Source organism: Anomaloglossus baeobatrachus, chromosome 3 (genome assembly GCF_048569485.1).
Source record: "Anomaloglossus baeobatrachus isolate aAnoBae1 chromosome 3, aAnoBae1.hap1, whole genome shotgun sequence".
NCBI classification, from domain to species: Eukaryota; Metazoa; Chordata; class Amphibia; order Anura; family Aromobatidae; genus Anomaloglossus; species Anomaloglossus baeobatrachus.
Genome location: NC_134355.1, coordinates 670,386,010 through 670,413,200, shown reverse-complemented (window position 1 = coordinate 670,413,200; position 27,191 = coordinate 670,386,010). Strand labels below are relative to the sequence as shown.

At 44.8% G+C, this 27,191-nt stretch overlaps 1 protein-coding gene across 1 annotated transcript in view; it reads left to right on the top strand.

Moving 5' to 3' along the window:
- Positions 1 to 27,191, top strand: part of PKHD1 (PKHD1 ciliary IPT domain containing fibrocystin/polyductin) — an 832,619-nt gene that overhangs the window by 72,154 nt on the left and 733,274 nt on the right. Inside the window, exons 11-15 of the mRNA XM_075341622.1 lie at positions 2,611 to 2,712; positions 5,927 to 6,016; positions 9,447 to 9,585; positions 12,291 to 12,405; positions 21,397 to 21,672. Coding sequence (XP_075197737.1) covers positions 2,611 to 2,712; positions 5,927 to 6,016; positions 9,447 to 9,585; positions 12,291 to 12,405; positions 21,397 to 21,672 — 722 coding nt within the window. The remainder of the gene's footprint in view (positions 1 to 2,610; positions 2,713 to 5,926; positions 6,017 to 9,446; positions 9,586 to 12,290; positions 12,406 to 21,396; positions 21,673 to 27,191) is intronic.

Below are 27,191 nucleotides of genomic sequence, written 5' to 3'. Positions count from 1 at the left end.
ACAAGGTGGAGCTGTTGAGCTTACGGGGGTACGGTTTATTATTAAGATCAATTTGTAGACAGTATTCAGTATTGCTCCCTCTAGTGGTGGCTGCTGGAAGCCAAAATTTTATTTAAAACTCCTCCTCCTCAAACTGGATGGAAATGGTTAACATTGCAAAAGTTCTGTGCAACTCTCCATTGCAGAAAAATGTTGAGGCTTTTTAAAGCTTTTATGCTCATTATATAGCGTTAAAGCTTTGATTGTATCCTGGTGTAATTTAACAGGTAGTTGTAATGTCAGCTGCAACCACTCCCTTCTGCTATAACTATCCACTCCTCACTCCTCCCTTTGTCAGTTATAGTTCATACTATACTGCCCGCTCTTAAGAAGACTATCTATAGAAGAAGCTTAGGTGTTTCTTTATGTTGCTGCTGGAGAAGCTGTGGAGTTCTATTTGTTGTGTCTTTCACTTCCTGTTTGTCTTACCTCCCTCGTGTTGTCTTACCTCCCTCGTGTTGTCTTACCTCCCTCGTGTTGTCTTACCTCCCTCGTGTTGTCTTACCTCCCTCGTGTTGTCTTACCTCCCTCGTGTTGTCTTACCTCCCTCGTGTTGTCTTACCTCCCTCGTGTTGTCTTACCTCCCTCGTGTTGTCTTACCTCCCTCGTGTTGTCTTACCTCCCTCGTGTTGTCTTACCTCCCTCGTGTTGTCTTACTTCCCTCGTGTTGTCTTACCTCCCTCGTGTTGTCTTACCTCCCTCGTGGTGTCTTACCTCCCTCGTGGTGTCTTACCTCCCTCGTGTTGTCTTACCTCCCTCGTGTTGTCTTACCTCCCTCGTGTTGTCTTACCTCCCTCGTGTTGTCTTACCTCCCTGGTGTTGTCTTACCTCCCTGGTGTTGTCTTACCTCCCTCGTGTTGTCTTACCTCCCTCTTGTTGTCTTACCTATCTCGTGTTGTCTTACCTCCCTGGTGTTGTCTTACCTCCCTCGTGTTGTCTTACCTCCCTCGTGTTGTCTTACCTCCCTCGTGTTGTCTTACCTCCCTCGTGGTGTCTTACCTCCCTCGTGTTGTCTTACCTCCCTCGTGTTGTCTTACCTCCCTCGTGTTGTCTTACCTCCCTCGTGTTGTCTTACCTCCCTCGTGTTGTCTTACCTTCCTCGTGTTGTCTTACCTCCCTCGTGTTGTCTTACCTCCCTCGTGTTGTCTTACCTCCCTTGTGTTGTCTTACCTGCCTCGTGTTGTCTTACCTCCCTCGTGTTGTCTTACCTCCCTCGTGTTGTCTTACCTCCCTCGTGTTGTCTTATTGCCATGGCGAGATTAGTGTCTTGCTGGCCTTCACACTAAAAAAATTGAATTCAGTGCCAGCAAGGGCCTAGGCACGTGACGGTGCATCGGGGAAGGACACGTCTAGTGACATTAGGGAGTGCAAGGATCAGCTTCAGCTGAGTGTTGCCTCTCCTACTCCAATGGAGTAGGAGAGGCAAAAAGTAATATCCCCCAGTGCAGTACCCAGGGATATGGGGTACTCGGTTCCGGGTAGGATCTGTCCTGGGAGAGTCACAATGGTGGCCGTTACCCGGTTCCGTGCCCTGGGCCCTTTTTGTAATGGGGATACTTACAGGGGAGAATAAGATAATGTTCACTTGTGACGCCACTTGCGGTGTTGCGGCTCTGTGTAGGGAGCCGCCGCTGCAGAATGTCTCTACTGGGGCTGATGTTACTGGCAGGAAAAATGGTAGACCCTCCGCAAGTAGAGTTTTTGCCCCAGAGTGTGTATAGTGCAGTGGGCGCCGGAAGAAGGTAGTCCACACAGGTGTTCAGTGCAACTGGTTTTACTCACTGCTGGTAGATGTTGACTGGTTGCCCGAGGCCGGCTGATTTCGCCTCCAGGTCCCCTTCGTCCCAGTACCAGTGTGGTTCTCTGGTACCTTCTTCCCCTGCACCTGTCTCTGGTAAGTTAGGTTCCCGTGGTATAGAACACTGGGGGTCCCCGTCCGGTGGTTTGTCCACTTCTGTCCGCCTGACGGTAGAGTGAACCCTGTTGGGTTGGAGTCTCTGGTCCTGTCCCCGGTTCTCCCTTTGCTACTGAGTTTTCGGATTCTTTAGGGTCAGCAAGGTCCTTGATGGTTCTCTCGCTGTGCAGGTGTTAACAGATCGGCTTGAAGCTCTTTCCTGTCTTAGGGTCCTGTACCCCGTCGGTGCATAGTTCCGGGAGTACTCCACCGGCAACTAATTCTCCTGGGTACCAGGTCACTGTTAACCCGCAACAGACAGTCTTTACACTCCCCCTCTCTTTGTCAGCTCACTCCGACTACTGTCAACTCTGAACTGACTATGTCCACAGTCTGCCCCTCCCACCTGGTCAACTAGTGGACTGAATTGGCTCCACCTTCTGGCGGCCATCCATTGGTCCCACCCTAGCTAGGTACCATTGTATAGGGGATTGTTGGGGAAAACTGGGATTACCTGGGTTCTTGGTGTTACTGACACTGGGGTTCTGGGTCCATAAGGGTGGTAGGTTCTGCATCCCTGGTGGGGGATGCAGAACCTTGTAGCTCCCTGATGGTCTCAGGGGCGCTACACCAGCTTCACTGTTGCATCTGGAGTCATTTCATCTTTCCTTTGGTAGAAATCCACTCTGTGTATCCAGAGAGCGGCAGTGTAGGAGGAGGAACAGACGTCACCATCAAGGGAGACTTCTTTATGGATCCCGTCACAGTCAGCATTGCAGGTAAGACAATTCTCTTTTAATGGTCTTTCAATCACATGATCCTGAACTTTCCAGGTTTGTATCCCAAAGTCAGGGAAATCTTGGCAAATCTGGAACTGTTGGCAGCTACAGTTAGGTCCAGAAATATTTGGACAGTGACACAATTTTGGCGAGTTGGGCTCTGCATGCCACCACATTGGATTTGAAATGAAACCTCTACAACAGAATTCAAGTGCAGATTGTAACGTTTAATTTGAAGGTTTGAACAAAAATATCTGATAGAAATTGTAGGAATTGTCACATTTCTTTACAAACACTCCACATTTTAGGAGGTCAAAAGTAATTGGACAAATAAACCAAACCCAAACAAAATATTTTTATTTTCAATATTTTGTTGCGAATCCTTTGGAGGCAATCACTGCCTTAAGTCTGGAACCCATGGACATCACCAAACGCTGGGTTTCCTCCTTCTTAATGCTTTGCCAGGCCTTTACAGCCGCAGCCTTCAGGTCTTGCTTGTTTGTGGGTCTTTCCGTCTTAAGTCTGGATTTGAGCAAGTGAAATGCATGCTCAATTGGGTTAAGATCTGGTGATTGACTTGGCCATTGCAGAATGTTCCACTTTTTTGCACTCATGAACTCCTGGGTAGCTTTGGCTGTATGCTTGGGGTCATTGTCCATCTGTACTATGAAGCGCCGTCCGATCAACTTTGCGGCATTTGGCTGAATCTGGGCTGAAAGTATATCCCGGTACACTTCAGAATTCATCCGGCTACTCTTGTCTGCTGTTATGTCATCAATAAACACAAGTGACCCAGTGCCATTGAAAGCCATGCATGCCCATGCCATCACGTTGCCTCCACCATGTTTTACAGAGGATGTGGTGTGCCTTGGATCATGTGCCGTTCCCTTTCTTCTCCAAACTTTTTTCTTCCCATCATTCTGGTACAGGTTGAGCTTTGTCTCATCTGTCCATAGAATACTTTTCCAGAACTGAGCTGGCTTCATGAGGTGTTTTTCAGAAAATGTAACTCTGGCCTGTCTATTTTTGGAATTGATGAATGGTTTGCATCTAGATGTGAACCCTTTGTATTTACTTTCATGGAGTCTTCTCTTTACTGTTGACTTAGAGACAGATACACCTACTTCACTGAGAGTGTTCTGGACTTCAGTTGATGTTGTGAACGGGTTCTTCTTCACCAAAGAAAGTATGCGGCGATCATCCACCACTGTTGTCATCCGTGGACGCCCAGGCCTTTTTGAGTTCCCAAGCTCACCAGTCAATTCCTTTTTTCTCAGAATGTACCCGACTGTTGATTTTGCTACTCCAAGCATGTCTGCTATCTCTCTGATGGATTTTTTTCTTTTTTTTCAGCCTCAGGATGTTCTGCTTCACCTCAATTGAGAGTTCCTTAGACCGCATGTTGTCTGGTCACAGCAACAGCTTCCAAATGCAAAACCACACACCTGTAATCAACCCCAGACCTTTTAACTACTTCATTGATTACAGGTTAACGAGGGAGACGCCTTCAGAGTTAATTGCAGCCCTTAGAGTCCCTTGTCCAATTACTTTTGGTCCCTTGAAAAAGAGGAGGCTATGCATTACAGAGCTATGATTCCTAAACCCTTTCTCCGATTTGGATGTGAAAACTCTCATATTGCAGCTGGGAGTGTGCACTTTCAGCCCATATTATATATATAATTGTATTTCTGAACATGTTTTTGTAAACAGCTAAAATAACAAAACTTGTGTCACTGTCCAAATATTTCTGGCCCTGACTGTATATGGGCCTCTTACTGGCTATGGACACCTTTGACATGGAAAAAAATAATAAATGTACATATTGGAAGGTGGTTACCTTTAACTAATAAAATGAATAAAGTTTGAGTATGCGATCATTCATTTTCGGCCCCTCAGTTATGCAGTTTCAGTCTGTTTCAAGTTTCAGATTTTTCTCATGTGGGATTGTCTCTCCCTGTAATATAGGCTGGATGTGAGCTCTCTGCGTATCCAAGGTGCTGCTGTCCTCAATAGCTCATATATCAACACAGCTTCTATCCTGCACTTATTTCCTCTTCAAGTTCTTGCCTCCTTATCTACAGCCTGTTTTCTTTGCCCTCCCTGAGACTGTATATGCTTTCTTCGCTCACAATACTGGGGAGATCTGTGTACAACACGCTCCTCATACCTGCTGCTATCTGTAACACAGAGAGAAGAAGGAGAGCACAGAGCTCCGGTTTTGTAATATTTTTGCAGGATAAAGTAATTACAGACACTCTGCAGCAAAAAAGGGTGACACCAATGGCTAACCAACAATGGAACATGGTGGCTCATAAATGCTTCTCTGTCACGCTAGGTACTGGGAAGTACCAAGTAAATGGCAAAAGGGAAGGGAAACTCTGTGTTCCGCATCTATGCACTGAGCTGGATACCCGGGCCCTAGACTGACCCTAATCTGGGTCCTAGGTAGGGAGCGGATGGGATGAGCTCTTCGTCAACTCTACTAGGCACTAAAGGACACACAGGGATAACACACACACGGGAAAACAACAAACAACTTAGCTCCAGTTAGCTCAGGAAGAGAAACAGCAACAACCACAAAGCTTCTCCAGATGGATGCAAGCCGCCTGCTTGCACTGAAGATTTGATAAGTGTATGTGAAACATCACCAGCACCAAGTAATAGGAAGTCAAGGTATATAAAGAAACAAGGAAAGTGCTGATGAAAAGCTGCTGACAGGCTGTGGAACTCTGCAGGGTCCTAAAGGGAAAGGGATGAAAACCATGCAGGAATGATACAAGGTCAAGGAGCAGTTTGTGCACCCAAATTCTGTGACCTTCTGTAGCCAGACACCACAGGACTGTGTCACCCGTGACACACCTGTGACATTCCCTGCTCTTTTTCCACAAAGTTATAGTAAATATCTGAAGCTTCAATAGGGAAAGCTTACCGAAAACAGATACGCCTCCCAATGAGATCAGCCCTGGCTGCGACCATCCATAGCTCCTCTAATTTTCATCCTATGGGAGAGCTTTATCCTCTAACAATGAAAAATAAAGACTAATGTTATAAATATTTATTATTTTATTTATTTATTGTTTTATTTATAATAATTATTATTATTATTATTATTATTATTATTATTATTAATAATAATAATAATAATAATAATAATAATAATAATAATAATAATAATAATAATAATAATAATAAATATTTCCATTTAATATGACAGGAAACGCCTGCAAGATCAAATCCCTGACAGCCCAGGTCATCATATGTACAACTGCCCCATCTGACCAATATGTTAAAGCTCCATATCCAGGTACAGTATATTTCTTTTGCTTTTTTTTTTTATTATTATTATTTTACCTTTAGAATTTTTGAAAATTATACTTAAAAACAATAATTAAAAAAAAACACGTTTTAAAGGAAGACATCATGAGAACGCCTTTCGTGTAACTCAGGATTTTGTGCTTGTTAAAACCTTTTGGCAATGTTTTTCTTTTTTCACATCACAATTTTTATAAAAAAACCCCCACCAAAATAATTAATCTTGCCATTTTCAAACTAGTTACTGGAAATTTTTTCGACGTATACTTGAAGGAGAGTTTACAGCAGACTCTTTATCATCAGAGTCCGGATTACAATGACAGGTAATATCGTCATACATACACAGGATCCACCAATCACTGTAGTTAATGTCACAGCTTTGTTCCATCTCCCTTCACAATGACTTCTGCACACGCTTATTAAATTATTATTATTATTATTTATTAGTATAGCGCCATTTATTCCATGGCGCTTTACAAGTGAAAGAGGGCATACGTACAACAATCATTAACAGTACAAGACAGACTGGTATAGGAGGAAAGAGGACCCTGCCCACGAGGGCTCACAGTCTACAGGAGGAGTGAGGACCCTGCCTGCGAGGGCTCACAGTCTACAGGAGGAGTGAGGACCCTGCCCACGAGGGCTCACAGTCTACAGGAGGAGTGAGGACCCTGCCCGCGAGGGCTCACAGTCTACAGGAGGAGAGAGGACCCTGCCCACGAGGGCTCACAGTCTACAGGAGGAGAGAGGACCCTGCCCACGAGGGCTCACAGTCTACAGGAGGAGTGAGGACCCTGCCTGCGAGGGCTCACAGTCTACAGGAGGAGAGAGGACCCTGCCCACGAGGGCTCACAGTCTACAGGAGGAGAGAGGACCCTGCCCGCGAGGGCTCACAGTCTACAGGGAATGGGTGATGGTACAATAGGTGAGGACAGAGCTGGTTGTGCAGTGGTCTACTGGACTGAGGGCTATTGTAGGTTGTAGGCTTGTTGGAAGAGGTGGGTCATCAGGATCCTCTTGAAGCTTTCCACGGTAGTGGAGAGTCTGATGTGCTGAGGTAGAGCATTCCAGAGTATGGAGGAGGCATGGGAGAAATCTTGTACACGATTGTGGGAAGAGGAGATAAGAGAGGAGCAGAGAAGGAGATCTTGTGAGGATCTGAGGTTGCATGCAGGTAGGTACCGGGAGACTAGGTCACAGATGTAGGGAGGAGACAGGTTGTGGATGGCTTGGTAGTCATGGTTAATGTTTTGAACTGGAGTCTTTGGGTGATGGGAAGCCAGTGAAGGGATTGGCAGAGTGGCGAGGCTGGGGAGTAGCGAGGGAAGAGGTGGATTAAGTGGGCCACAGAGTTTAGGATAGATTGGAGGGGTGCAAGAGTGTTGGAAGGGAGGCCAGAGAGCAGGAGGTTGCAGTAATCGAGGCGGGAGATGATGAGGGCATGCACTAATGTTTTTGCTGATTCTTGGTTAAGGAAAGCACGGATCCGGGAGATATTTTTGAGTTTTACTCTGCATGTGGTGAAGAGGGCTTGGATGTGCGGCTTGAAGGATAGAGCAGAGTCGAGGGTTACTCCAAGGCAATGAGCTTGTGAGACTTTAATAAAAAGATAGGGTGTGAGTCAATGTATTGCTGCTAAGGTATATGTGCATTTCCTGAAACAACAGGAAGTTGGAGTCTAAAATAGCCCCAGTGGCCGGTTTGAAAATTACAAGATTTCTATTTTCTATATAGATTGTGATACGGGTGGAAAAAAAACATTGCCACTGTGACGCCCCTGGACAAGTCAGGGTGTCACAGGGAACTGCACTCCTTTTTCTTATAGTGCAGAACTCACCCTCCATGTTTCTGGGATCCTAATCTTTGGTGTTGCTCCATCAGCACTAAAATCCTAGTCACCTTACACCACATCTTGTCAGGCACACCAATGGGTGGTCTAGCTGAAAAAGGGCCACCCGCCTAGGGGTCAGGCAGACTGGTGGGAGGGACTTAGTCAGTCAAATAGTACTCCCATAGAGTGAGAAGCTGGTGGTAGCTGCTCCCTGAAGTCTAGTGGTAGCCCTCAGAGAGTGAGGAGCTGCGGGAGTTGTAGCTCACTGGGAGAGTTTGGCTAGGCTGCAGACGGTGGTCTCGGACCGGAGGAGTCGGAGACCCGGTCGCAGGGTATTAGAAAGGGGCCAGACTTACTTTTGGATAACAGTCGGCACCAGAATATCTAGTAACTGGACCGGTACCGAGCACGGTGGGGTACTGGGACTCTAGATCAGGGAGTAGCTTTACGCAACCTGATAATTCATCTGTGGAGGATAGTCTCTTTATGAACTTTCCCTAAGAACTCAGAAATCGAAGGCACCAACACAATGAGGGGGATAGGGCTTTCCAACCCATGCGGCCTACTGAAATCCCAAGTGTCAGCCATCAAGAGCACAGCTCACAGGGGAGCGGGACCCCGAAAGCTTCAGGCTGAGGGGTCACTCAGAAACATTTAACATCAGTGCATGGAGGCAGGCTCCGGACCACCAGCAATACCAACGGGAGCGGATTCCTGGACGAACTCCCCAGAGTGGCAGCGGCACCCAGAGACTTGGTTTACTCATGTGTCAGTGTCTATTTGATGGTCGCACCACCATTCACGTGGCCTGAGTGAGTACACTGCTCTCCCCCTGCGTCCTGACTGCTGCTCCGTCTTCACCACGCATTCCTGCAAAGCCATCATCCAGAGTCCCGGGGTCACCCCCTACCCGTGGAGGGAATGTCATCTGGCAGCCCCCACTCCATCTCCTCTGGGTACTCCCATCGGCAGTGGTGATACTCCCCTTTACCGCGAACCATGGGTGGCGTCAAAAACACTAATCCCCTGTACATAGAACTCCTTTTTACTTTCGAGTGGCCGCGAGCCCCCAGGTCCGGAGACCCTCGAGCCACAGCAAACCCAGGATCCGAGCAGTCCGACTGCTGCAGGGGCGGTACACCACTTTTTTTTTTTTTTCTATAAATACTTTTAACAAACCTGATTGGTCACTTTCTGATGACAATTTCCCTTTAAGTCTACGCCTTGTGAAGAATATTTAAAGTGGGAGGATATGTGACAACTATGGGAATACCAATAATCAGGGCAGAGGGCAGATAGAGGCCTTTTACCGGCCATAAGACAAGTGATTGTACAATGTCCGGTGTAATCCATGCTGGGAAGTGAGACAAGGGAAGTTCCTGCACCTATAGTTCTGGCAGAATGCTGAAGAAGAGGAATCATCCAGCGTGAATGGTGAGTTTCAGAGCATGAGAATTGGGACATTTTAATCTAATATGTATGAAGTGTTACCAGTTAATGGTTTCCGCTGTTTTTAATCCTGTGATGTCTACTCTCATATCACTGGTGGACGTTAATCGCAACGGGTCAGATTTCCCCTGTCTTACTGCAGGTAACAGAGGCCTTCTCTACGAGATGTGGGTTGGACCTCGATCTTCGGATATGGATGAGCTGTCACTTCAACAACGCTCATTGGTCCTCAGCGCACGATCCCCACCGGATGTCCCATTGACCCCAGGACAGTCTTTCAGGTATGTGAACAAAAACTGAAAAAAACTGGATATTATTACATAGAAGGAAATCAAAGAGTCAGGAAAATATCCCGTAACACTAGCCGGCGACGACACGGTGATGAAGTGTTTAGACAATGGGGTGAAGGCCAAAATATAAGATATTGCTTAAAAGCAGGAAGCTTCTCTGAAGGTAGAAACCTGGATGGTCAACTGGTCGTCTCCGATTCAGCAGCTGAAACAAGTGGTAACAGCGGCCACTAGTGGGTAAATATAGTATTACACATAAATATGGATGAGCCAAGTCCTTCAGAGCAGAAGTTCTCAATATATTCGGAGTAAGCTTTATTTCCTTATAGTAATATACCCCTTTGTGGATATCTGAGGTTGCGGGTTATATTAATCACCTAGGCAGGTTAGATATGCAGCACTTTTTATTTCTTCCGTACATGGCCTTACAGCAAAACATAGTCCTTATGATGGATACCATAACGGTAGCATGTGTATCGAGCATCAGCCATCAACAATAGTCCTTAGGATAGTTCCTCAAATCCAAACAACGGATATCACAGCCATAGAACATGTATCCAGCATCAGCCGACAACAATAGTACGTAGGATAGTTCCTCAAATCCAGACGATGGATATCACAACCGTAGCATGGGCATCTAGCTCCAGACGGAAACAATAGTCCTTAGGATAGTTCCTCAAATCCAGATGATGGATATTACGACCGTAGAACATGTATCCAGCATCAGCTGACAACAATAGTCCTTAGGATAGTTGATTGAAGGCAGACGATGGATATTACAAGCGTAGAACAGGTATCCAGCATCAGCCGTCAACATCAACAATAGTCTTTACTATAGTTCTTCAAATCCAGACGACGGATATCACAATAGTCCTTAGGATAGTTCCTCAAATGCAGACGATGGATATCACAACCGTAGAACACGTATCCAGCATCAGCCGGCAACAATAGTCCTTAGGATAGTTCCTCAAATCCAGATGATGGATATCAGGACCGTAGAACATGTATCCAGGTCCAGCAGACAACAATAGTCCTTAGGATAGTTCCTCAAATGCAGACGATGGATATCACAACCGTAGAACATGTATCCAGCATCAGCCGGCAACAATAGCCCTTAGTATAGTAACTCTAATCCAGACGTTGGATATCACGACCGTAGCGCATGTATCCAGGTCCAGCAGACAACAATAGTCCTTAGTATAGTTCCTCTAATCCAGACGACGGATATCATAACTGTAGAACATGTATCCAGCATCAGCCAGCAACAATAGCCCTTAGGATAGTTACTCAAATGCAGACGATGGATATCACAACCGTACCATGGGTATCCAGCTCCAGCCGGCAATAATAGTCCTTAGGACAGTTCCCCAAATCCAGACGACAGATATCACTACTGTAGAACATATATCCAGTATCAGCCATCAACAATGGTCCTTAGGATAGTTCCTCAAAGGCAGACGATGGATATCCCAACTGCAGCATGGGTATCCAGCTGGCAATAATAGTCCTTAGGATACCTCCTCAAATCCTGGCGAATAATATCACAACCGAAGAACATGTATCCAGCATCAGCCGGCAACAATAGTCCTTAGGATAGTTCCTCAAATACTGACGATGGAAATCATTACCATAGAACATGTATCCAGCATCAGCCGGTAACAATAGTCCTTAGGATAGTTCCTCAAAGGCAGATGATGGATATCACACTGATGCACGTATTTCCAGCTCCATTCTCTATAGTCCATTCTTGGGCACCAGGACCTGGCTGCAACAACATAGCCTCTTCTCTCCACGTCACAACACCAACTCCATCCACGAACATGTGTCTCCTCGCTTTTCTACCTGTTTTGGGATCAGCCCCTTGTATCACGAGAGTTGATCACATCCTACCCCCTAAAACATCTGTTTAATGTATCTCCAAGTAAGAAGGAGGGCAGTCTCCAGCCAGTCTGCAGGGTTGTGTATCAGGGAGGCCCCCTGTGGAGGGGAACTATAGACTCACAACCCCACAAAATAAGCAGGACAATGAATCCTACTGTAAGTAAGAGATAGACCTAGCTCCACTATATAAATGGTGCTCTGAAGCAAATAAGGGTCCAGGAGAACAACAATAACCTTCTGAACTCATACAAAGTGAATAACTAAAACAGCGGTTGTCATTGCCTTTCGTTTTATTGTGTATGAAGATGTTTTTTTGTGAATGAATCCTACTGCAGGTCTGATTACATTAGAGTACTAGGAAGCCAACTAATGATATTGTGTCACAACCCCTTCCCCATTCTAATTGTGTACAGACAAGGGAACTTAAACTGACAAGAAAGCACAATAAAAAACACAATGACATAGATATAACCAGCGCTGCAAGCTGGAAAAAGTCCAATAGTCTTTAGTTTGTGGCCATCTCCCCACACCCTGTGAGTAAGAGCAAGGTGAAGATGTTAAAAAAAATCTTTCCTGAAGGTTATCACAATAAATAAAACCTTCCTGATCCGCTCATCTCTAGATTTCACCAATGACAGGAATACAAAGTAGATGGTCACTCCTGTAGATGGATGACTAACTGGATTTTCTCAATTAGCAGGCAGAATATATTAATGACTAAATAAACTCTGCACTAGAATGCATTACTTAGTAGTTGTGTAGTTTATCTACAAAGTCTCCTGTATATTCATATCCATTGTATATTCTACACACAGATCAAGATTAAGCGGTTTCTTTGTATCTCCGGAGACAAACAACTATACATTCTGGATACAATCAGACAATAAAGCTCAACTGCTTATAAGCCAATCACATGAGGATGGAGTTATGGTAAAATAGGAGAAACTGTGCCATATTAGTATTGTATGAACACCAATAATTTCACTGGGTACATATGTTAGATTTACCTTAGTTATATCTTATATTATACTCCAGAGCTGCACTCACTATTCTGCTGGTGCAGTCACTGTGTACATACATTACATTACTGATCCTGTACTGATCCTGAGTTACATCCTGTATTATACTCCAGAGCTGCACTCACTATTCTGCAGGTGCAGTCACTGTGTACATACATTACTGGTCTTGTACTGATCCTGAGTTACATCCTGTATTATACACCAGAGCTGCACTCACTATTCTGCTGGTGCAGTCACTGTGTACATTACATTACTGATCCTGAGTTACATCCTGTATTATACTCCAGAGCTGCACTCACTATTCTGCTGGTGCAGTCACTGTGTACATACATTACATTACTGATCCTGTACTGATCCTGAGTTACCTCCTGTACATCTTTTATTATAAAAGTAAAAAAACATAACAATAACAGAAACATAACAAAATATCAATCAGAACAGCTGCATGTAACTGAGCCCTGGTTCAGCCGCTCGCTCTCTCCACGCACACATTATTACATACAACCCTCCTATATACACAATAATAATAAATGACATCACTGACTTCTGGTCCAGCTGCCAAAGAAAATAGCAAACATAAAACAGGAAAGAAAATAAATAGCCTGTACGGCAAATTTTTTTTTTTTTTTTTTTTTTTTTCTTTATATACACACGCGTAAACATAAATAAAATCAATACTGACTATATACAAAACTAAATCTATAAACGAACCCCCCACTCCAGACCACCATCCCCACCCCTGCGTCGACCTGAGAGCTGGTCCTGCGTCTCATGCTTCAGTCCATGTCCAACGTCCTTGGACCAGATCAGGCAGCGCCAGTGTGTAACCCAAACCTCAATGTCCCAAAGTCCCAAAAGATGAACCCACCTCCCCCCTCCTGCCACCACCCAACCTAACACCTACACCCCTATCTATATACACAATATATACAATATATACAAACCAACAACAAATCAACAAACAAAACAAACAATCAACAAAGCCCAGGTTCGGCGCCTGCAGCCCTACATCACTGTATACTGCTCAAAACAAAAATCTAGGGTGTCAGCAGCAGCCCCCCACCAGGAAAGGAGAGGAGTAGACTAAGGCACACTAAAAGAAAAGCCCCTCCAGAGGAGAGCCGCCCTCCGCGCGCCCAGTCTCTCATACTCCAGAGAGCGCACCTTCACCAGGTCACCGAGTATGGTCCTAAACACATCATCCACTGGGAGGATTTTCCGTTGCGTCGATACTAAGCACCGTGCGTTCCACATGTGATACCTAACCACTACGCTAACTAGAAATAAAGTGCAGCGGTCCCGACCACCCAGGTCTCTGAACGCTCCATAGGCCCATTCCGCATAGGAGAGACCGGCCAGCCGAGGCCAGCCAATGGAGGCGCCCACCCTGTTGTATACCTCTGTGTTAAAGGGACAACGAAGCAGGAAATGGTCCATGCTTTCCAGCACAGTACCACACTGCTCTCGAGGACAATTCCTATCCTCAGAGCTCCTACACTTCAGATTGTCCCTCACACACAGTTTCCCATGGAAGCAGCGCCAAGCCAAGTCCCAAAACTTCGAGGGGATTCTGATAGAATTTAAAAGATGCAAACCCACCCCAAAATCCCGACTTGGGCAGTCTCTGAGCGCCAGAGGCCTCTGGAAATGGGTCAACAGAACCCTTTTGTCAAGGAGCTTCCTTGGCAGAGTCCTAATCTCCCACATTCCCAGTCCCCACCGGCGAATTACCTTCAGAACCAGGGTAGCATAAGCCGGAAGATGTCCATGCGGTGTGCGAAGATCCTTCACTTGCCCTCCTGTCTCCCATTCCTGGAAGAAAGGCTGAAACCATCCACTACAGGAGAATACCCACGGAGGAGCCCTATCTTTCCAGAGGTTTGCAATATTGATCTTAATCAAGGTATTCACAAGGAATACCACAGGGTTGACCATACCCAACCCTCCTAGTCTCCTCGTACGGTAAGTAACCTCCCTCTTGATCAGGTTCAGTCTATTCACCCATAACATCTGGAAGAACAAACTGTAGATCCGAGTCCAGAGAGGCTCCGGCAAGATGCACACGCTGCCCAGATAGATGAGTAAAGGGAGCAGGTAAGTTTTGATCAGGTTTACCCTTTCCCTTAGGGTCAAAGACCAACCCTTCCATTGGTTGACCTGAGTGGCGATCTCTAGCCTGCTTTCCCAATTTTGTTTGGGGTAATCCCCCTGGCCAAATTCGATGCCAAGAACTTTTGCAGAAACTTTGGGTCCTGGAAGGGTGTCCGGGAGATCAAAACCAGGATCTCCTCCTCCCAGCCAGAGACTCTCACACTTATCCCGGTTGATCTTGGACCCAGATGCCTCAGAGTAGCGATTTACCTCTGACATCAGCCACTCTGCCTCCCCATCCGAGGAAACAAAAATGGTGACGTCATCAGCATACGCCACCACCCTTAGAGTGGATTCCGGTGCCGTCCGGTCCATCTCGACCCCTGCCAACGGTCCACTCTCCACCCTCCGAAGGAAAGGATCAATCGCAAACACGTACAGCAGGGGGCTTAAGGGACAACCCTGGCGAACACCAGAACCAACCTCAAAAGAGCTGCCAATCCAACCGTTCACAAGCGGGAAACTCTCTGCCCCAGCGTACAAGGTCTTAAGCCAATCAACAAACCTCCCCGGCAGGCCATACCTCAGAAGGACAGACCAGAGGTACTCATGATTAACCCGATCAAACGCTTTTGCCTGATCCAGGGACAGCATGTACCCCTTCCAGTGGCCAGCCCTACCCTGCTCCACTGCCTCTCGGACACAGAGCACAGCACTAAATGTACTGCGGCCCGGAACAGAGCAATGCTGGGCCCCTGAAAGGAGCTGGGGTGCAAACTTCACCAGCCGATTAAACAGCACCTTTGCCAAAACCTTCCTGTCTGCATTGAGAAGCACTATGGGACGCCAATTCTCAATGCAAGACGGATCCTTACCCTTTGACAAGATGATCAGGGCAGACCTCCTCATTGACTTCGGCAGAGTGCCCAAGGAAAGACACTCATTGAATACCTCAGTCAAGAGGGGAACCAAGGCGTCCTTAAAGGTCTTGTAGAACTCAGATGTTAAGCCATCTGGACCTGGCGATTTCTTTAGGGCTAGCCCTTCAATCGCCAACCTAACTTCCTCTTCCGTGATCATCTCCGTCAAAACATCAAGAGAAGGGTCTACCCCTGGTTCGGGGACAGCTTCAGCCAGGAAAGCCGACATCTCATCCCAGTCTAGATCCCTCTTCCCCAAGAGGTGCGAGTAGAAGGATCTGACGACCTCCAGGATCCCTGATCTGGATCTCCTCAGGGACCCTGTACTGTCAATCAGTCCTGTGACAACTTTACTATTCACTGACATCTTGCAGTTCCTGTAAGGGTCGGGCGAGCGGTACTTCCCATAATCCCTCTCAAAAACCAAAGATGCGTGCCTATCATACTGACACCTCCTCAGCAAAGATTTCACTCTGGAGATCTCCTCACGGCTACCTCCAGCTGAGACAAGATGCTCGAGTTTCCTCCTCAGGCCCTGGTACAGGCGGTACCTGTCCAGACTCCTGAGGCTTGAGAGCTGGCGGAAGAATCTCGCCACCCTTTCCTTGAACATCTCCCACCACTCTGACTTACTACTACAAAGATCCAGTAAGGGTACCTGGCTCTGAAGAAAATCCTCAAAGGACTGTCTTATCTCCGCTTCTTCCAAGAGAGACGAATTCAGCCTCCAAAAGCCTCTTCCCATCCGGGGGGTCTCTGTAACATTCAGAGAAAACAAAATTAAACAGTGGTCGGAGAACTCCACCTCAACAACAGATACTGCTGAAGAGACGGCTTCCTCCTTTAAATAAAACCTGTCTATTCTGGACCTACAATTACCTCTATGATAGGTGAACCCCTCGTGGCCCGGGGTGTGCCGGATGTGGACATCCACCAGGCGAGCCTCACTAGCTATACTATTAAGAGCGACGCTATCATAAGTCAGCTTGCCTCTGGCACCTCCTCTATCTCGGGGTCTCGTGACAGTGTTGAAATCCCCTCCAAAGACAACCTGCCGACTCGTAAAAAGGTAGGGCTTGATCCTCATAAAGAGACACTTCCGGTCCCACTTAGATTGGGGACCATAGATATTAATGAGCCGGAGCTCCTGTCCCTTCAGGAGGACATCTAAGATCAGGCACCTCCCCATTTCTAACTCAATAACCCGTCGGCATTCTACCGGTGCGGTAAAGAGGACCGCCACTCCGCTATACGGCTCGGCTGCAAGAGACCAATAAGAGGGCCCGAGTCTCCACTCCCTTTTGGCTTTAAACACCTCCGCTGTGTTTGACAGCCTGGTCTCTTGCAAAAAGAAAATGTCAGCTTCAACCCGGCTGAAAAAATCAAAGGCCGCAAATCTAGCCGTATTTGACTTAATGCTGGCGACATTAATGGACGCCAGCGTCAACGGAGTGGGTACCGCCATCATTGGTGATTGAGTTAGACGGCTTTCTTTTTCCCGCTCCCCTTCCTATCTTCTGCCTCCGAGGAGGAATCCTTCCCCCTCTTGAGGGACACAGATACGTCCATTCCCACACTCTTGCTTCTATTATCGTCCTCGTCTCCGGACTCTGGGCCAGTCCCTCCCCCCGTGGACCTGGCATCCCCAGGAGAAGGAGACTCGGCGCCTCCTGTAAGCACCGCCGAGGCCGGAACCTCACCCTCGTCTTCCTCTTCAGAGGAAGAGGTGTCCTCAAGGGCTTGGAACTGGTTAGAGAGACCCACCAGAGGGGAGTCGGCTTTACCTTCCTTGGGTACCTTAGTCAGAGCAGGAGAAGATGTTACATCTCCCTTGTTTTTCTTTTTCCTGGTGCCGCGCTTACGCTTTTCCTGTAGCCACTGCCTATTATCCTCATCCATACTTTCATAATGGGAGGATTCTGAGGAAGTGGCATTTTCCTCCCTGTGGATCCTCCTGGCCTCCTCATCCAACTCATTGTCCCTCGGGGCCTCAGCAGCAGGCCTGGCATCCAGAGCAGGGGTCACCCTAGTTGGCCGGGGCTCGCCCACCTGCCTCTCCTGTCTGCGCTTATCTAGACGCCTCAGCTGGGCAGGCGTCTTTTGCCTGCTTTTCCTCCCTGGCCCCTCAGCTCCTTCACCTCTGCCAGTCCCTTCCCCAGCAGAATCTGCCTCTCGACTTTCTCCCACCGGGGTCCTGACTGTATTAGCAAAGGAGCGAGGACAACGGCTGAACGGATGACCTAACTCACCACACAGGTGGCACCTAATCTCCTTACAAGATGCGGCGAGATGGCCGACATCCCCACACAATGCACATTTCTGCACAGTGCAATTTGCACTAAAGCGCGTGGGGTCGCCACACTTGTGACAGAGCTTCGGTTGCCCCTGGTAGTGGACCAGGATACGATCCCTACCCAGGAAGGCAGATGATGGGATGTGGGCAACCGTACCACCTGAACGCTTAAGTTTTACCAAAAACGTCCAGGCCCCTGACCAGATACCAAACTCGTCTCGGTTTTTCTTCGGCATTTCCACCACCTCCCCGTACCGACTAAGCCACGTCATGATGTCAAAACAAGAGAGTGACTCGTTACAAGTCATCACGGTCACTCTCTTGACCTGGTTTTGGCGAGACACTGCCTGAACGTCAAAGTCTCGCCAGCCAGGCTCGTTCTTTACCAGCTCATAATTCGACCAGAAGAGCTCAAGCCCCTCCGGCCGAACAAAGCTGATATCAAACTCGGTCGTGCCATAGAAATGTAAGAAAGCGTAGATGTCATTCGCCTTGAAGCCCATCCCCAGCAGGAGCTCCACAACTTTTTTCCGTGGAAGACACGCATCACTGCCCCTCCACTGAAGATGGACCACATTCCTACGCACACGGGCCGGCCCGGCTGTCGGGAGGGACCACACAGTATCCCCCTCTCTTTGCTCTCGGAAGGCCCCGAGGCCATGCCTCTCTATCCAAAAGGATAGATCAACCTCTCGACCCTCTACATTTAGTGATCTCTCACCCCTCTTTAGAGCCTCCAGGAGGCGCCGTTGCAATATGCCGTCCACAGAGGCCGGAGACGAGGAGGACGCCCTGGTTCCCCCAGCGGTGACACTGGCATAACTCCTGACAGGTGCTGCCACCACCGGGGGGACAACTGGACCAGTAATTACCTCATCATTACCCACCTCCATCTCACCATCCATCATACCAGCACCCTCACCAATATTCACACCCTCAGACTTTTCCTCACTTGCCCCCACCACCACATTCACACCTGCTGAACCAGTACCTTGAGTGGGTGACATGTTAACCTCAGCATCATCGGGCACAAGGGGCTCAGCCACCTCCATAGAACTGGAGGCGCCCTCACCCCTGGTCTTATGAGTGCCCTCCGCGTCATCAGTTAGTGACTTCTGAGCAGGGCGCCGCTGATCCTTAGCTGTTGTGAGGTGCCGCTGATCCTCACTATCAGTATCCGGTTGACCAGCGGCACCAACACAGAACAGAGGCTTCGTGGGAGGACTGGGATTCTCAGCCCCAGCAGCCCCCTCACACTGCCGCCGCTTCTCAACTGAGTGATCAGCAGCAACAGTATTTAGAGGCGCCGAGGCTTCCGCAGCTGCCCCCGACACTGGGCTGCTCCCCCCTCCCACAGGGGAGCGCACCACAGTATCGCGGCCTGACCGAATGCCCGCCGCCGGGCCGCCCTCACTGTCCAGCCTCTCGGCTGATGCATCCCCTGCTACGTCCCCACTACTACAAGCAGAAACGCAGCTCTGCACCTCGCTATCTCGCTTTGTGATCTCCCCGCGCCTTTGCACCGAATCCACAGCAGGACCCGGGCTGGGCTGGGCAACGGGGCTTATACAGCAAGCTGACCCTGCGGCCGGCTCTGGGGGTACAGGGAGGGGGGCATACACGTAGCTTACCGTTTCTTGCGGCTTTGGCTTGTTCTTTTTCGCCTTGCTCTTGCCCCCAGGTGCCTCCTCTGGTAGATCATCACCAAGGTGGAAGTTCTGGAGGCACACTGGGGACTCCAGCAGCTTGATCTCCGCCATTAGCGCCCCTCCCTGGCTGCTGTGGTCACTGTCCTCCCCAGAGCCAGCAGGACCGCGACTAGATGGCACTGCCGCCTGTCCCGCAGGAAGCTCGCTGCACGTGGCCTGCGGGTGGCTCTGCAGGCTGCCAGGTGGGGCTTTCTGCTGGTGGTCATCATCATCATCATCATCATCATCTACCTGGCTCTCAGGCTGCAGACCCATCAGCCTCTGCTCTCTGTTATCAGCCATCTGCCGGAACCGGTCCTCACTCATTAGTTTTTCTTTAAACGGTCCACTTTTTTCTCTAATAAATGCTTTTCTCACCTCCAATTCATTAATTTCCTGCTTTAAGCTGTTAATTTCTGCCAGGAGCTTGGTCTTCCGGGCCCTGGAGGCTGTGGCAGCTTTGGCGCTTGTGCAGCGCAGCTCCTCCCGGAGTCTCCTGATGGTCTTGCTAGCCTCTTCATACTCACGGAGATGATTCATGACCCGGGAGCCATAGGTGGACACAGACTCCCGGGGTCGCTGCGAACCCCATCCCTCCTCAGCAAGGTCGGCCTCACCTCCGTGAGTACTCGGCTCTCCTCCGGAAGGACGGCTATCATGCACACTTGCAGGCATTTCCTCTATGCTGGAAGCCTTGCAGCTTCTCGGGGTCTCCACAGACCCGGGGGGAGTAGGAGCCACATTACTGCGACTCCTGGTGAAGGGCCTCACCCCCGAGTCCTCAGATGAGCAGGCCGGTTGCTGGCTTTTCTTGATCCCCGCCGGCCTGGTTCGGGGAACAGAAGCAGGGGTCTTGGCTCCATCGCCCATGCCCAGCAACCCGCTCCCTCCCTGGGGAGGAGAGAGCAGGTCCCTGGTGGAGAGGTCTTCCTTCTCAGGAGCTCAGGAGCACACACCAGGATCAGAAGCGACCACACCTCAATTACCACAGTGAGCAGCAGCTGAGCAGAGCTGCACTCACTGTTCTGCTGGTGCAGTCACTGTGTACATACATGACATTACTGATCCTAAGTTACCTCCTGTATTATACTCCAGAGCTGCACTCACTATTCTGCTGGTGCAGTCACTGTGTACATACATGACATTACTGATCCTGAGTTACCTCCTGTATTATACTCCAGAGCTGCACTCACTATTCTGCTGGTGCAGTCACTGTGTACATACATGACATTACTGATCCTGAGTTACCTCCTGTATTATACTCCAGAGCTGCACTCACTATTCTGCTGGTGCAGTCACTGTGTACATACATGACATTACTGATCCTGAGTTACCTCCTGTATTATACTCCAGAGCTGCACTCACTATTCTGCTGGTGCAGTCACTGTGTACATACATGACATTACTGATCCTGAGTTGCATCCTGTATTATACTCCAGAGCTGCACTCACTATTCTGCTGGTGCAGTCACTGTGTACATACATGACATTACTGATCCTGTACTGATCCTGAGTTACCTCCTGTATTATACTCCAGAGCTGCACTCACTATTCTGCTGGTGCAGTCACTGTGTACATACATCACATTACTGATCCTGAGTTGCATCCTGTATTATACTCCAGAGCTGCACTCACTATTCTGCTGGTGCAGTCACTGTGTACATACATTACATTACTGATCCTGTACTGATCCTGAGTTACCTCCTGTATTATACTCCAGAGCTGCACTCACTATTCTGCTGGTGCAGTCACTGTGTACATACATTACATTACTGATCCTGTACTGATCCTGAGTTACCTTCTGTATTGACCATTGACTATGACTGCACCGAAACCAGTAACATTGCTAAGTATGTATTTCTAGTTATTGAAAAAAAAACCCATTGCCGAACCTTGTGTATTGGATGATAGGTTGACGTTGCCTCCATACCACAAGGCATCCGCACATGGACTGAGCACTGGGAGCTGCACTGGGACGTGCAATGGAAGCAAAAATCCCCCAAACTTGAACTTGTAAAAGGCAAAAAATATTACATTGAAATGTTGCAGCACGGAGAAGGTCCAAAATCCAGTATGAAGATTGGGGTTCAGATACACAATACATGGCTGAACCCTGACATTGTACATACATACCAGAGAGAGACACATCAGATAGTGGCGCAGTCATCCTGGGTTCCTGAAATTCAAGTAAGAATCAATATTCTCAGCTTCATAGTATATATACAGTATATAAAAGTATGAAATATTTCATGCAACAACAAATTTAATTGCTATTTCCGTACAGCAAAATATAAAATACTGTACTACCACTATATAAACAGGACTAAAACTCCTCTAATACTGCCCCCTATGTACAAGAATATAACTCCTCTAATACTGCCCCCTATGTACAAGAATATAACTACTATAATACTGCCCCCTATGTACAAGAATATAACTACTATAATACTGCCCCCTATGTACAAGAATATAACTACTATAATACTGCCCCTATGTACAAGAATATAACTACTATAATACTGCCTCTATGTACAAGAATATAACTACTATAATACTGCCCCTATGTACAAGAATATAACTACTATAATACTGCCCCCTATGTACAAGAATATAACTACTATAATACTGCCCCTATGTACAAGAATATAACTACTATAATACTGCCCCTATGTACAAGAATATAACTACTATAATACTGCCCCCTATGTACAAGAATATAACTACTATAATACTGCCCCTATGTACAAGAATATAACTACTATAATACTGCCCCTATGTACAAGAATATAACTACTATAATACTGCCCCCTATGTACAAGAATATAACTACTATAATACTGCCCCCTATGTACAAGAATATAACTACTATGATACTGCCCCCTATGTACAAGAATATAACTACTATAATACTGCCCCCTATGTACAAGAATATAACTACTATAATACTGCCCCTATGTACAAGAATATAACTACTATAATACTGCCCCCTATGTACAAGAATATAACTACTATAATACTGCCTCTATGTACAAGAATATAACTACTATAAACTGCCCCTATGTACAAGAATATAACTACTATAATACTGCTCCTATGTACAAGAATATAACTACTATAATACTGCCCCCTATGTACAAGAATATAACTACTATAATACTGCCCCTATGTACAAGAATATAACTACTATAATACTGCCCCCTATGTACAAGAATATAGCTACTATAATACTGCCCCCTATGTACAAGAATATAACTACTATAATACTGCCCCCTATGTACAAGAATATAACTACTATAATACTGCCCCCTATGTACAAGAATATAGCTACTATAATACTGCCCCCTATGTACAAGAATATAACTACTATAATACTGCCCCCTATGTACAAGAATATAACTACTATAATACTCCTCCTATGTACAAGAATATAACTACTATAATACTGCCCCTATGTACAAGAATATAACTACTATAATACTGCCCCCTATGTACAAGAATATAACTACTATAATACTGCCCCCTATGTACAAGAATATAACTACTATAATACTGCTCCCTATGTACAAGAATATAACTACTATAATACTGCCCCCTATGTACAAGAATATAACTACTATAATACTGCCCCCTATGTACAAGAATATAACTACTATAATACTGCCCCTATGTACAAGAATATAACTACTATAATACTGCCCCCTATGTACAAGAATATAACTACTATAATACTGCCCCCTATGTACAAGAATATAACTACTATAATACTGCCCCCTATGTACAAGAATATAACTACTATAATACTGCTTCTATGTACAAGAATATAACTACTATAATACTGCCCCCTATGTACAAGAATATAACTACTATAATACTGCCCCCTATGTACAAGAATATAACTACTATGATACTGCCCCCTATGTACAAGCATACAACTACTATAATACTGCTCCCTATGTACAAGAATATAACTACTATAATACTGCCCCCTAAGTACAAGAATATAACTACTATAATACTGCTTCTATGTACAAGAATATAACTACTATAATACTGCCCCCTATGTACAAGAATATAACTACTATAATACTGCCCCCTATGTACAAGAATATAACTACTATAATACTGCCCCCTATGTACAAGAATATAACTACTATAATACTGCCCCCTATGTACAAGCATACAACTACTATAATACTGCTCCCTATGTACAAGAATATAACTACTATAATACTGCTCCTATGTAAAAGAATATAACTACTATAATACTGCCCCTATGTACAAGAATATAACTACTATAATACTGCCCCCTATGTACAAGAATATAACTACTATAATACTGCTTCTATGTACAAGAATATAACTACTATAATACTGCCCCTATGTACAAGAATATAACTACTATAATACTGCCCCCTATGTACAAGAATATAACTACTATAATACTGCCCCCTATGTACAAGAATATAACTACTATAATACTGCTCCCTATGTACAAGAATATTACTACTATAATACTGCCCCCTATGTACAAGAATATAACTACTATAATACTGCCCCTATGTACAAGAATATAACTACTATAATACTGCTTCTATGTACAAGAATATAACTACTATAATACTGCCCCCTATGTACAAGAATATAACTACTATAATACTGCCCCTATATACAAGAATATAACTACTATAATACTGCTCCTATGTACAAAAATATAACTACTATAATACTGCTCCTATGTACAAGAATATAACTACTATAATACTGCTCCTATGTACAAGAATATAACTACTATAATACTGCCCCCTATGTACAAGAATATAACTACTATAATACTGCTCCTATGTACAAGAATATAACTACTATAATACTGCTCCTATGTACAAGAATATAACTACTATAATACTGCTCCTATGTACAAGAATATAACTACTATAATACTGCCCCTATGTACAAGAATATAACTACTATAATACTGCCCCTATATACAAGAATATAACTACTATAATACTGCCCCCTATGTACAAGAATATAACTACTATAATACTGCCCCCTATGTACAAGAATATAACTACTATAATACTGCCTCTATGTACAAGAATATAACTACTATAAACTGCCCCTATGTACAAGAATATAACTACTATAATACTGCTCCTATGTACAAGAATATAACTACTATAATACTGCCCCCTATGTACAAGAATATAACTACTATAATACTGCCCCTATGTACAAGAATATAACTACTATAATACTGCCCCCTATGTACAAGAATATAGCTACTATAATACTGCCCCCTATGTACAAGAATATAACTACTATAATACTGCCCCCTATGTACAAGAATATAACTACTATAATACTGCCCCCTATGTACAAGAATATAGCTACTATAATACTGCCCCCTATGTACAAGAATATAACTACTATAATACTGCCCCCTATGTACAAGAATATAACTACTATAATACTCCTCCTATGTACAAGAATATAACTACTATAATACTGCCCCTATGTACAAGAATATAACTACTATAATACTGCCCCCTATGTACAAGAATATAACTACTATAATACTGCCCCCTATGTACAAGAATATAACTACTATAATACTGCTCCCTATGTACAAGAATATAACTACTATAATACTGCCCCCTATGTACAAGAATATAACTACTATAATACTGCCCCCTATGTACAAGAATATAACTACTATAATACTGCCCCTATGTACAAGAATATAACTACTATAATACTGCCCCCTATGTACAAGAATATAACTACTATAATACTGCCCCCTATGTACAAGAATATAACTACTATAATACTGCCCCCTATGTACAAGAATATAACTACTATAATACTGCTTCTATGTACAAGAATATAACTACTATAATACTGCCCCCTATGTACAAGAATATAACTACTATAATACTGCCCCCTATGTACAAGAATATAACTACTATGATACTGCCCCCTATGTACAAGCATACAACTACTATAATACTGCTCCCTATGTACAAGAATATAACTACTATAATACTGCCCCCTAAGTACAAGAATATAACTACTATAATACTGCTTCTATGTACAAGAATATAACTACTATAATACTGCCCCCTATGTACAAGAATATAACTACTATAATACTGCCCCCTATGTACAAGAATATAACTACTATAATACTGCCCCCTATGTACAAGAATATAACTACTATAATACTGCCCCCTATGTACAAGCATACAACTACTATAATACTGCTCCCTATGTACAAGAATATAACTACTATAATACTGCTCCTATGTAAAAGAATATAACTACTATAATACTGCCCCTATGTACAAGAATATAACTACTATAATACTGCCCCCTATGTACAAGAATATAACTACTATAATACTGCTTCTATGTACAAGAATATAACTACTATAATACTGCCCCTATGTACAAGAATATAACTACTATAATACTGCCCCCTATGTACAAGAATATAACTACTATAATACTGCCCCCTATGTACAAGAATATAACTACTATAATACTGCTCCCTATGTACAAGAATATTACTACTATAATACTGCCCCCTATGTACAAGAATATAACTACTATAATACTGCCCCTATGTACAAGAATATAACTACTATAATACTGCTTCTATGTACAAGAATATAACTACTATAATACTGCCCCCTATGTACAAGAATATAACTACTATAATACTGCCCCTATATACAAGAATATAACTACTATAATACTGCTCCTATGTACAAAAATATAACTACTATAATACTGCTCCTATGTACAAGAATATAACTACTATAATACTGCTCCTATGTACAAGAATATAACTACTATAATACTGCCCCCTATGTACAAGAATATAACTACTATAATACTGCTCCTATGTACAAGAATATAACTACTATAATACTGCTCCTATGTACAAGAATATAACTACTATAATACTGCTCCTATGTACAAGAATATAACTACTATAATACTGCCCCTATGTACAAGAATATAACTACTATAATACTGCCCCTATATACAAGAATATAACTACTATAATACTGCTCCTATGTACAAGAATATAACTACTATAATACTGCTCCTATGTACAAGAATATAACTACTATAATACTGCTCCTATGTACAAGAATATAACTACTATAATACTGCCCCTATGTACAAGAATATAACTACTATAATACTGCCCCTATGTACAAGAATATAACTACTATAATACTGCCCCTATATACAAGAATATAACTACTATAATACTGCTCCTATGTACAAGAATATAACTACTATAATACTGCTCCTATGTACAAGAATATAACTACTATAATACTGCTCCTATGTACAAGAATATAACTACTATAATACTGCCCCTATGTACAAGAATATAACTACTATAATACTGCCCCTATGTACAAGAATATAACTACTATAATACTGCCCCCTATGTACAAGAATATAACTACTATAATACTGCCCCCTATGTACAAGAATATAACTACTATAATACTGCTCCTATGTACAAGAATATAACTACTATAATACTGCCCCTATATACAAGAATATAACTACTATAATACTGCCCCTATGTACAAGAATATAACTACTATAATACTGCCCCCTATGTACAAGAATATAACTACTATAATACTGCCCCCATGTACAAGAATATAACTACTATAATACTG